Source organism: Hypanus sabinus, chromosome 8 (genome assembly GCF_030144855.1).
Source record: "Hypanus sabinus isolate sHypSab1 chromosome 8, sHypSab1.hap1, whole genome shotgun sequence".
Lineage (NCBI taxonomy): Eukaryota > Metazoa > Chordata > Chondrichthyes > Myliobatiformes > Dasyatidae > Hypanus > Hypanus sabinus.
In genome coordinates this window covers 146,443,505-146,457,046 of record NC_082713.1, presented here as the reverse complement: position 1 = coordinate 146,457,046, position 13,542 = coordinate 146,443,505, and the positions used below count along the sequence as shown (strand labels likewise).

At 40.7% G+C, this 13,542-nt stretch overlaps 1 protein-coding gene across 2 annotated transcripts in view; it reads left to right on the top strand.

The window, feature by feature from the left end:
- Positions 1 to 183: 183 nt before the first annotated feature.
- The window catches only part of dennd11 (DENN domain containing 11), a 45,799-nt gene continuing 32,440 nt past the window's right edge, over positions 184 to 13,542 (top strand). Inside the window, exons 1-3 of one of the 2 annotated variants that reach the window (XM_059978170.1) lie at positions 184 to 1,434; positions 6,879 to 6,978; positions 11,203 to 11,361. In XM_059978170.1, coding sequence (XP_059834153.1) covers positions 1,200 to 1,434; positions 6,879 to 6,978; positions 11,203 to 11,361 — 494 coding nt within the window. In that variant the 5' untranslated portion in view covers positions 184 to 1,199. The remainder of the gene's footprint in view (positions 1,435 to 6,878; positions 6,979 to 11,202; positions 11,362 to 13,542) is intronic. The other variant, XM_059978169.1, reaches the window with a different exon arrangement.

Here is a 13,542-nt window from a genome sequence, read left to right as displayed (position 1 = left end):
GTTGACTTGATCAGCATTTCTGATCTGGCTATTGTTCACAATTGCACTTAATTAAAATAAAGCAAACTTGTTGCCTACTGCCATCAGGTTTTTGAACTGACCTGAAATACTCTAATTCTGCTTTGGAGAACTTGCACCATTATGTTCATGTTTATTTTGTTGTGTAAGATGTATAATTTAGATAAATCTACATTCATGTGATTTAGGTTTTTCACACTATGATGTAACTGATAAAGATTAGCTTTATTTGTCACATTTACATTGAGACATACAATGAAATGCATCGTTTGCATTAAAAACCAACACAGACCAAGGATTTGCTGAGGGACGTCCACAAGTGTTACCATGCTTCTGGCACCAACATAGCATGCCCACAACTAACCAACCCTCACCTTTATGCTTTTGGAATGTGGGGGGAGAGATCAGAGCACCCAGAAGAATGGTCACAGGAAAAACATACGAGCTCCCTACAGACAATGGTGGGAACTGAACCCAGGTCACCTGCATTGAAATGCATTATGCTAATTCACTAGGCAATGGTACTGGCTCACTGAGAAACAGATCTGTGCAGGTATTCCAAAGGAGTACAATTTCACACGCAGCAACTCTCACTGAAGAATGACGTCAGGCACTAGTGTTACAGGGGAGAGCAGGTCTGCTACAAAAAGCTAATTTTCCATGGCATTTATACCCAGGGTATGTATATCCTTGACAACAAACTTGAATAACAAGGATGGTGTTTCGCAGTCCTTAGCTTCAATCCCATGGGTCTCAGCATTCAACAGATCATTCTTTGCAACTTCTACCACATTAAAGCAGGTTGAGATACCAGACACATCTTCCCCTTTCAGCATGTTCTTCCCTCTGGGACTCCCTGGTCCATAGATAAAGGTTATTTTGCTTTCTACATATGGAAATATCGCTGGGTATTTCTACCCTTTTCTATTTTTTTAAAGCATGGATGATGTTGAAGAACTCTGTGTTTACCTTGCCTCCTCAGAAGCCAAATCACCCTTTTTGATCATACCATTTGAGCCAACTGAGCTGGAGCAGGTAAGTCTGAGACCTTCCCAAGATGGTATCGTGCAGGTGCCTTTGGCCTGTCGTCATGTCCGGTTCGCCGCGGCAGTTTCCGGGTGCAACCCAGCAGGCGGCGAGTCTTCGGTCGGAGCGACTGGGAGACGCGGCGGCGAGCCGAGATGACGGACCGCGCCCCTCTCCTAGAATTCGAGGAAAGTCCTGCCGTCGCTTTCCCTGCCGGCCCGGGTCTGGGCAGCGGATCAGAAGCGGTACCTGGACCGCGCAGCATCACTGGTAGGGGCGAGGGATGGAGCCCGGTACCGGGCGGTCCACGGGCGGCTCACCGAGGCCCGGAGCGCGAAGAGGAGGAGCAGGTGGTCGCCGTGTTCGTGGTCACTTTCGACACCAGAGCAGGTGAGGCCGCCCTTCGCCCGGGTCTTGGCGTTAAAATGGCTGCATCAAAGCAGCAGGAAGATGGCCGCGAAAGGGTCGGGGGCGTGTGGAAAGGAGGGGAAATTTGCGGAACACCTGTAGGGGATACCTGCTTTCAGGTGGAGAGGAAGCAGGCTTGGGAGCGGGATGTGCCGGAGGGTTGGCATCTGAAGGGATGCACTGGGATGTATTGTGCATATGGGGAGAGGATTCGAGCCTTGGATGTGATAGGAGGATTTTTTAAAGTTGTAAGTATGACTATATAGCACTTCCATCTTCACATGAACAAGCCTGTGAAAAATTGGGTTGTCAGTCTCGCTGGATTGCCCTTATCGAAAAATGTTGAAAGCTGCAGATCTGTCTTTTGCGCCAGATTGTGTCAGTTTGTTATCTGATCATAACCTCTCGATGCATGACACATTAGGAATCAACTTAGGGAATCAATTTTGCACGTCCTTCTGGGTAGATCCATCCTGAGAATCCTAATCCGGTGTCTGGGTATCTAATGTCTTCACTACACGCCAACCTGAAATCCTCTGTCTCTTTGCAGTTTTTGTTTCCCACCCTACCTCACCATTTTCTTCTTCTGAGAAGGAATGAAGAGGGTATTTCTGATAGGGAAGTAAAGACATATGTGTTGGCACAGGCACGGATGGTGTTCAAGGGAAGCGTTGCTTGTTAGGCGTAAGAATTGAGTAACAGGATGCAGGGTTACTGTGTCCTGTGGCATTGTGCAATATTATGATATGGTCATACTGCTGATTGGGTGTGTGATCTTCCTTTGCCAAAAGAAAATACCGCATGTCACCAGTTGGATTTGGCTTGGATCCACTCCTGTGCTTGGTAGCAGCAATTGCTTTGTTTGTTCTTAATTTAATGAATCAGACTGGAGTTCAATGGGAAAGTATGAAAGTCTCAACCCAAAACTTTGACTATACTCTTTTTCTATAGATGTTGCCTGGCATGCTGAAATTCTCCAGCATTTTGTGTGTGTTGCTCGGATTTCTAGCATCTGCACATTTTCTCATTTGAGACTATTACTCCGTCTGTTTTCTTCTTTCACTTAGATTTAGTTTTGGATTTAATTTTGTAATAGAACTTCAACAACTTCATTAAAGAACACACACAAAATGCTGGAGGAACTAAGCAGATGAGGCACATCAGGCAGCATCTATGGAGAGGAATAAAGAGTAAATGTTTCAGGCTGAAATATCTTGCTATGATATTTAATTGCTGAATCTTGTCCCTATTTTTCTCCTTGGCCTCAATCTAATAATTGTATTTGTTTCATGTAATATGACGCACGGAGGCAAACCTGAAGGACAGCTGCAATTAATTGAGGTTATTGCACCACTAGCTTTCTATTTGTATCCTTGACCACTGTGAGATCAGGCTTAATTATTGATTTAGTATTGTGCTTGGAATTTTTTCTTCCTCTGTTGCTTGAATTTAATCCATTTACCCACTTTGGAGCTCAGGGATGAAGTTTATAACTCCCTAATAATCAAAATTATTGAATATGTGATTTATTGTACATCAGCTCCAGAGGCATGGAATACTGAGAGGGAATGTGGGAACAAATTTACAGTCAAAATTCAAAGTAAATTTATTATCAAAGTATGTATACTTTATACAACCTTGAGATTTGACTCCTTCCTTACAGACAGCTGCAAAAAAAGGAACCCCAGTTGAACCCATTAATAACAGACTGTCAAATACCCAGTGTGCAGAGAGAGAGAAAAAACGAGTAGTTTGTCCAATTTTTCCTAGCTAATAAAGTGGATCGACAGTTGAACCTCTAGCTTCCTCTCCAAAGCCTCCCTATAGTATAGTGACCAGAACTGCATACGTTCCTACAAATGTGACCAAAATAAAGTTATGTACAGCTGAAAAATGACTTCCCAACTTTGTTCCTCTGCTCTGAGTGAAGAAGACAAGTGTGGTGCATATCTTCTTTACCACTGCCACTTTTACAGAATTGTGGCTTTTAACATCAGGATCGCTGTACACCAGTGTTCCTAAAGATCTTGCAACTTGTTGTATATTTTTCTCTTGCACTTGATTTGCAAAATTCATCTGTTATCCAAATTGAACTCAATCGGCTATTTCTCCCCCCAGATTTCCAACTGACATATAATTTCTCAAGTGCCTTCAATAACATAAAGCCCTCATTGCTGGGGGAAATGCTCCATTCCATACAGATTGGCACTTCCATTGTATCCTGGATAATGGACTACCTGACTGGCAGACCACAGTATGTGTGGTTTCAGAGATGTGTGTCAGACATGGCTATAAGCAGCACAGGGGCCCCACAGGGGACTGTATGGCTCCCTTCCTGTTCATCCTGTATACCTTGGATTTTAGATAGAACACTGAGTCGTGTCATCTGCAGAAATTCTCTGATGACTCAGCAATAGTCGGGTGTATAAAGGGAGGACGGGAGGATGAATACACGGCCCTGGTGGAGACTTCGTCAAATGGTGCAAGCTGAATCATCTGCAGCTCAACATTAATAAGATAAAGGAGATGGTGATGGACTTTAGGAAGGCTAAGCCCACACTGCTCCCTGTTACTATTGATGGTGAGGATGTGGATGTGGTGAGGACCTACAAATACCTGGGGGTGCACCTGGATGACAGACTTGAGTGGAACAGCAACACAGAGGCTGTGTACAAGAAGGGCCAGAGCTGCCTCTACTCCCTGAGGAGACTGCGGTTCTTTAGACTATGCAGGCCTCTTCTTCACATGTTCTACCAGTCTGTTGTCACCAGTACAGTCTTCTCTGGGATGGTGTACTGGGGCAATGGCATCAGCGCGGGCGATGCCAACAGGCTCAATACACTGATTAGAAAGACTGGCATTGTTGTAGGAGTCAAACTGAACACACTGGCGGCTGTGGTAGAACAAAAGACCCTATGAAAAGTCCTGGCAGTTCTGGACAATGTTTCTCACCCTCTGCATGCCCCCTTGGCTGAACACAGGAGCACTTTCAGTAATAGACTAGGACAAATGCACTGCTCCAAAGAGCACAATATGAGGTTATTCTTACCTTTGGCCATTGAGTTCTATAATGAGTCAACCTACAGCCGGGGAAGTGATGACCCCCTCACGTAAGACTGTTTGTGGTAACTTATATTTTTTTATTCTTCTTGTAATATTTATATCTGTGCGCTTGCAATACTGCTGTGACACTGTAATTTCTTTTGGGATCAATGAAGTATCTATGTATCTACCTATTATGTCCTTTTACTAACTTCATCACTGTTCTTCAGTAATGAGGAGATCAACTTGGCCAATGTGTTTCCTGCTTTAGCTAGATTCCTTCAGATTGTTCTGACATACTCGTGTTTCCACCATTCTACTGAGTTTTGTTGCTTGCTCATTGTGAGGTATTACCATGTATTTTGCATTGAAAGTACAATATAAATGCAAATTCAATCAAATTACAGATTCAAGTAGGAGGAATTTGTGAACATATCAAATAGGTTTTAAGATAATTCTATGCCAATTAAAGCAATAAAGCCAGGAAGTATTCTCTGGATGTACCCCTGCCAGCATAATAGAAATGTAAATTTATAAAAGTAGAGAGCTGTGTTGATACTACTTATGGAGTCATAGTGCACAAAAATGTGCTCTCTGACTCGTCTGTACTGATCAAGCTGCCTTCCTGAGTTTGGCCTATTTACATACATTTTGCCTATATCATTCTAACCCTTTTCAATAACTCGAACCTGTCCAAGTGTATTTTAAATATTGTAATTGCACTTGCCTCTACCACTTCCCTTGCAATTCCTTGCATATAAACTTGTTCCTAGGGTCCTCTTTAAATTGCTTTCCTCTAGTTTTAGACTCCCCTACCCTGGGAAAAAGACTGCAACAATTTATCTCTTCTGTGCTCCATTGTGATTTTATAAAATTCGATAAGGTCAGGACTCAGCCTCTTTTGCTCCCATGAAAAAGGCCTCAAGTGTATCCAGGCTCTCCTTGTAACTCGAACCCTCCAGTCCCAGCAACATCCTCGTGTATCTTTTCTGTACAATCTACAGTGTGGAGGATCAGAGGGATCTTGGGGTCCGAGTCCAGAGGACACTTAAAGCTGCTACGCAGGTTGACTCTGTGCTAAGAAGGCATACGGTGTATTAGCCTTAATCAATTGTGGGATTGAGTTTAAGTGCAGAGAGCTAATGTTGCAGCTATATAGGACCCTGGTCAGGCCCCACTTGGAGTACTGTGCTCAGTTTTGGTCGTCTCAATACAGGAAGGACAGGGAAACCATAGAAAGGGTGCAGTGGAGATTTACAAGGATGTTGCCTGTATTGGGGAGCATGCCTTATGAGAATAGGTTGAATGAACTTGGCCTTTTCTCCTTGGAGCAACGGAGGATGAGAGGTGACCTGATAGAGGTATACAAGATGATGAGAGGCATTGATCGTGTGGATAGTCAGCAGCTTTTTCCCAGGGCTGAAATGGTTAGCACGAGAGGGCATAGTTTTAAGGTGCTTGGAAGTAGGTATAGAGTAAATATCAGGGGTAAGTTTTTTTTTATGCAGAGAGTGCTGAATGTGTGGCATAGGCTGCTCGCAGTGGTGGTGGAAGTGGAAACAATAGGGTCTTTTAAGAGACTCCTGGATAGATACATGGAGTTTAGAAAAATAGAGGGCTATGGGTAAGCATAGGTAGTTCTAAGGTAGGGACATGATCGGCACAGCTCTGTGGGCCTCAGGGCCTGTATTGTGTTGTAAGGTTTTCTATGTTTCTATGATCTGTAGTAAATTAGATTAAGAGAACTCCATAGCTGTCAGTACAGTCAAGATTACATAAATGTATCCTTTTGAAGAGAATTGCCCTTCATGTTCAAGTTTGTCATTCAATTATACAGGTGAATAAAACAATTTTCCTCAGAGACTAAGGTGAAAAACTGTACATATATTACATACAGGCCTAAAGTAAAATTAATACGATAATATTAACAGATAAAGTAGTTTGTAGATGCCTTTAGCTGCTAGTTTTTATTTACACAATAACTGTCAAACTATGATATGTACTGTTTTAATTTCTGGAAAGTGTGATGGTTATAATGTAATATAACACATTTGAAGAACTCTGTTAACAGGCTTTAGCCCTTTTCTGCTCTTATTTTTAACCCTATTTGCAGAAGGAGAGTGATACATGAATATTGTTGTCAAACCTCTGCTGTTGTAACTGCGGCATTCTCAGGTGTTTTAACTCCCAACACAGTGTGAACAATTACTCTCAAAGATGCACTAAAGGAGATGAGTGTAATTATTGAGCTTACAAGTCATTAATAAGTATCTGCCTTCCATGAATTCAAGTTTTTCTGTAGGCTGGAAAGGAAAAGACAAAATTTGTGATGTAAGGTGATTAATTCAATCTACTGTCTTGATAGTTAATATTTTTCTCCACAGGTAACATTGTTGAATGGCGTTTGCCACAAGAAGTGGACTTGGAAGGAGTGGAATTTAAATCCATGGCGAGTGGATCTCACAGAATTAACTCTGATTTTGTGTAAGGAGATTTCTGATTCTTATTTTCTGATGTAAACTTGTGTAAACATGGTTTATAACATGAAATGCATCATTTGGAGTCAGTAAATCATAATGGTGGCTTTGTGAAATGTTTACATTGTGCCAGTTTGAATTAAAACAGTAGGAAGAACTTCAGGTTTCCATTTTGTTTATAAACTTGTTTTCTGGTTGGTAATGTAATGCACTGTGGTAACATTATTAGTATGTAATCCAGAGGCCTCTAGCAATAGTTCAACAAACATGACTTTAAATCAAACATGGCAGTTCGAGAATTTCAGTTCAATCTGTAAATAAAGACCTGACATTATTAAAAATAACGAAATGCCAGATTATAAGCAAGCTGCTTTTGTAATCACATAGTTATTTGAGTAATGTGCTATTTGGTACAGAAATGGCTATTTTTACCATACTTGTTGGGGACATTCCTCCAAACCCACCCAGTTAACATCTGCCTGAAATAGCTAGTTCTTGAGCAAATAAAATCTGACATTGATGGTGGGAACGGCTTAAGGTGACTCATTTGGTGGGATTCACCTTTGATATGGTTTTATGCTTATGTGTTCGTTAAGACTTGGAAGAGCAGGAAATGAGGGCGTAAGATTTATTGTTAGTGAGTAACTTCAGTTTTCATCATGAGAATGACTAGGTAGTACCACTGTTGGCATATGGAATTACAGCAGGATGTGTTCTGCTTCTCTAAGCCTTCTCTGCCAATCTTCAAAATAATTGCTGGTCTATTTTCTTCATGCCACTTTTCTAGCAGTATCACAATTTCTCTTAGTTCCTTTGAACTATCTTGAACGAACGACTGAGTCTCCACAGACTTCTGCAGTGGACATTTCCTTTGCTTTCTGTCTTAAGTGGTTTACCTCTTTTTCTCAAACTGCCCCGGTCCTAGGTTCTTGAGTCAGGAGAAATGTGCTTTTTGTGCTTTTTGCAACTAGCCAGTAAAACCCTTTAAAATTTTGTTTTTTTTTTGAGATCTCTTTCTTCTAACTGCTGGAGAACATAGTTCAATATTCTCAATCTCTCCTCTTTGCATTCTCCAAATCTTCATTTTTGTTGTAACATTCAAGAAAATTGTATACATTTAAATTCTTTGTAGTTCTTTAACTTGTCGAAGGAGTGAAATTGTTTCAATTTCACTTCCGGCCATTTCTGGCATTTCCAAACCTGAATGCTTGAAGCTGCAGTGAGCAAAACAGTTCTGAATTATCTTACTGCTTATTTCTTGCTAACCATCAGTGACAAAATCATTACTTTTTGAACACCAACATATGCAACTGACTATTTAAAAACCGTTCTCCTCAAGCATGGTGTATTCTAATGGGCGCACAAGGGCATGCAACTGACACTAGATAGAAACTTCGTCAACAGTCTCCTGTCCCAATTAAGTGGTATAGTGTCCCAAGTAAACAAAGGGAATCTCAACTATTTTCTGGATTAGTTTTTGTTCTTTAAGAGTTGTCCCAAATAGACAGCTGTCCTGATTAACCAATGGCCCAGTTATTCAGAATGTACTGTACTTCCATTTCTAGCCTTGTTCCTTCGTGGTTCTTTTGATATCCTTTTACCCTAGCACTCTGCTATACACTTGCAGAATACCGTGCACCTGTGTGGGGCAGATCACCCCATGCAAAGAAAATAGACCTGTTGTTTAACAAAGCCTGCTGAACAATTACGGGCACACTGCGCCGCACACCCTTTAACATCATTTACAGACTTGCAGGCAGACTTGCTTCCCCAGAGATCTGAAGACACACTACAACAAAAATTGAAAAAGGTAAACAGAACTTGGATCTACGGCACCCACTACATCATCATGTGCCAGTTTCCAACCACCTAAAATCGAGGAAAAGCTTTGCTACAGTGGAGGAACTACCGTACGGAACATCCCCCCCAAACATACAGGATTGACCTCTGGCAACAAGCAGAAGCCAGAACCCCACCAAACAATACAGTGCAAGACTGCACAGAAATGTTGCCAGATGGGGCACTGCTTGACAGATGGAAGTGGTGCACTCGCAACAGAGTGAGGACGGGAGACGATATGGTGAAGTGGCGTTTAAAGACCAGCAAATCCTGTGAGTGTGGCGAAAGGGTGCAGAACATTGAACATGTTCTGCATTACTGCTCACTCTCACCTGATTTAGCTGACACTGACCTGCTCAACATCAACCAAACAACACTAGAGTGGCTGGCTGTCTGGTGTGACATGCTATGATGATGACCTTTTGATATAAAACCTTAGTTTTGCATTGAACTTTCAAACAAAGTAAACTTCTCTCATGTTGTGGCTGTTCTTTCTCAGAAGCCCTTCAGCACAAGATCATTAATCAACCCTTTTTCAATACATAAAACAAGATGCAAAGTAGCCATTTCCCAAGATTTTTTTGTCTATATATATATATTGATCTCGAAAAACACCTTAGATATGTTCCATGAATTCATTTTCCTCTTTATTACAGGAAATTTTATTCATGCATCCCACATGTAGGTTAAGGTTAAGGTAATCAAAGTATTACTTCTATTACATTTAATTTTGTAATTTTAATATTCCTCTTATCTTGTTGCCCACCCTTTATCTTTTTTCTGGCCTGACTTTGTTCTTGATATTATCTATTTCAGTTCTTACTTTTGCATGTTCCATGCCCCGGAACCATTTCAGTATCTAGTTATACTTGAAAGATCATTACTAGTGCATCCATTATTTCTTCAGCTACCTCCTTCAGAACCCTAGGGTGTAGTCCATCTGGTCCAAGTGACTTATCTACCTTCAGACCTTAAGTTTCCCAAGCACATTCTCCTTAGTAATAGCAACGACAATTACTTCTGCCCCCTTATACTATCAAATTTCTGGCATACTGCTGGTGTCTTCCAAGGTGAACACTGACACAAAGTACTCATTAAGTTCATCCGCTGTTTCTTTGCTCCCCCTTTGCTGAGCTAAAAGGTTGGTGGGAAGGAAACCATAACAATGGGTAAACATATTTGATCTCATTTTTGGATTCTTCATTGACAGTAATCCTTGTAGAGACAGTAGTAATGCTACTGGTAACTTAATTTCTTTCCACATATGCTGCTTTACTGGCCGAGTTCCAGTATTTCTGTTCTTGTGGAAACGAAGTCCAGTTTTTACCCAAGGTGCCCTGCATCATCTCTGGCATTACTGTTGGGCTAAATGGGATAGCCTCAGATCTAGCAGCAAAGCTGAGCATTCAGGAGGTGCAATGTGCTATCAGCTCTGATTTCTTTTCCACTATAACCTTTTGGTCTGTTATTTCTTTTGCCCTCCTGATCAAGATAGGGTACCAACCATAGTTCAATGAAGGTCATGCCAAGAATATATCTAAAATGGAGTGTCAACTTGGTGGAGTGGTAGCGCAGAACTACATGTTCTAAACTGCAAAATAAGAATGCAGTAGGTGCAGCTAAGACAGCCAGTCCTATTGCATTCATTCGTAATCTGCAATTCCTCTCTACAAGCTGCTTCATTACAGTCTATTCTCAATTGTTAGAAAAATGCATGTTTTTAAAGCAGTATCTGTTCATCTGTGTTCTGGTGAACTTTCTGGCGATCGCTCTGCCCAGGCCTCATTTGTTCCTTGGTCCAACCTTGGATAGAATGGTGAAATCCCAACATGGAGTGCCTTGTAAAAAATACTACACATTGACATCGAAAGGAAAGCAACAAAATGGTGGATATTGTGCGTTTATCAAAGTAAAATTTTTTGGGAGATTTTTGTCATTTAAAACTTGCTTTGTCAATATCCTTCCTTCAATCATAAGATTAACGCTGAGTATAATTGACTTTGATTGTGTAATGTTGAATTCTAACTGCAGTTTCTCAGAAAATGTAGCAATCTATATCTATGTGCAGCAAGACGGATATTTGAGCATAGACTGATCAGTGACAAATGGCACTCATGCTTATTATCTACTATTGTATTTTAGTCAATATGGCCTCTTGGGAAAGCCCGCTTCAATTGTGGTCTAGCCAACGGTGTACTTGGTTTACAAATACTGAACTGCTTCAGAATTGAAGCTGTCAGTTGTGTCAATGAAGCCTGAAATAAACTCTGGTTATTATCCTTATTGTATATTTTTGTTATCTATAGACTAGCCCTGAGTACTGCTTACAAGTAAAATATTACTTCTGTTCCTATGTATTCCTAATCAAATAGCTATCATTTCATGTTTCTAGCTACTTTCGGAAAGGTAACTACTTTGGTATGGCATGTTTTGCCAACATGCCTGTCGAGAGTGAACTGGAACGAGGTGCTCGAATGAAGTCTGTTGGAATTCTTTCCCCATCGTATACACTTCTGTACAGATACATGCATTTTCTGGAGAATCAGGTCAGGTGAGAGCTCTTATGCTAGTTTCTCTTAATATGTGATGAATCAACTTAACACTTAAAGGGTGAAAGTGCAATTTTTTTTATTAGATTTCCTCTGGTAATAGGTATTAAAGATCTCTTACTGATTCTTAAAAGTGCCACGTGTGTTCATAATTCATCTCAGGAACCCAATGTTCTTTAACTTGTACTTCTCGGTGTAATTGTTGTTCAAATCAACACCAATACATTTGATTTTATAGAGAAAGATTAAAAGCTGTTGTTGCCTGATTTGTGCTGATGTTGCTCTCTAATGACGGTTATTGGGTTTTCATTTTACTTTGCCCTTGTACCATTTGCTTATGATTTTGGGTGCCTGGTTCTGTTCATCTTGTCTTTTCACCAGTTAGTTACTTTTATGACTGATTGTGGCTTATCCTGTAGGGTGAAGGCAACCATTTTCATACTGCCTTAGTATATGAGGGAAAAACAAACATGGCAGTGCTTACAACTGAGCATCTATTTCTCCTTCAAAGGCCTTAGCTCCTTGCTAAAATGCTGACTGTTGTGCAATACTTTCTGTGGATTGTACTTATAACAGTCTTTTGTAAGATCAGTATTATGTTTCACCATTATACCACAAAATGGTGTGCAGTTAAGTCAAAATTAACCATCGAACAAAATGGTCTCCATTGTAGAATTGCAAAGAAATTATCTTTCAGGTGACCGGATTGAAAAGGCTTGTTTAATAGAGACTGGGCTGCCAGGCAGATACAAGATTTGAGTGCTCCACGGCATTTCTACCCATCTGAAAACCATTGCACCTTTCAGAAAGTAGTATTTTCTGTGTGTTACAGTCAGACATTAGTTTTATGTTTGCCCATTCATTAAAAAGATCATTCTTGTCTGTTAATCTTTGGATGATAACTTGTTGGTAAGTAGCAAAGCTATTTTAAACATCATTCTACTTGGGCATGTTTTTCAACAAGAGCTGTTCTGTGCATTCAAAGGCTAGTTTACATGGAATCAGTTTCTATATTCCTCCTTTCTAATTAACAGACCATCACTTAATACCACAGGGGTATATTTGTGTCTAATGTAGTAAATATTTCTCCCAAGTCTCTGTGCTAAGCTTCCTCAAATGTCACAGATGTATGGCGCAACTTCAGACACTGACAATTCAGCTTTCTCAATAGTTTCTCTTCTGAATAGAAGCTGTTTGGTTACAAGAAAAGCAAACCACAAGCAGGTTCAAGAATCTATAAGGATTTTTTTTCAAAAGTTTTGAGTACTTCCCTTGTAATGGAAAATATTCTCTCATTGTTCCTAAAACATCCGGCCCCCCATCTATTTCCCTGTAATCTCTTCTGTCTTGCGTGAACATCCCTGTTCTGGGGACAAAACTGGGGACAATTTATTATGCCTAATTAACAATAATCATCAATCTTTCACTGGCCCCTCCCTCAACCCCAGGGTGCAAGAGGAACATTGGTCACAGAGAGAATGTGCTGACTTCATACCGGCAGCACACAAGGTCAGAATCAAACCTGAGCTGTTGGAGCAGTGAGACAGCTGAATTCCCTGTGCCACGATTGCACCACTCTCTGTGCATCTGCACTGTCCTAAAAATCATCAAAATTCTCTCTAGGGCTAGTCCAAGAGAAAGGAACTCAATGTTTTAGCTATTAAGAATGCTCAAGGCTCACAGAACAGCCAGAATTTTTTAGGCCTTCTACACAAATAGTATTATAGTGGAACATTTATAGTCTGTTTTAGTAGAGAATGGAATTGGCATTGAATGGAAGACAGTGAGCTGTGAATTTTATTTAATTTAGAGATACAGCATGGCAACTATGGTCTTTCAGCCCTGTGCCACCCAATTGCGCCCATATGACCAATTAACCTACTAACCACCATGACTTCGGAATGTAGGAGGCAACGGGAGAAATCAGAGGAAACCCACATGGTTACAAGGCAGTTGTACTAACTCCTTACAGACAGCAGTGGAATCGAACCTGATCACTGATGCTATAATAGTGCAATGCTAGCTGCTACTCTACTGTGCAGCCCTTGATTTATGAACCATATAAGTAGCAAAATAAGTAACAAATGTTTCTCTCCGTGGTTTGCCCAGTGATTATCACTGTGTGTTTTCTTCAACTCCTTTTAACACCAGCAAATTTGTTTTGGTATTGTCTGCCCTGATAG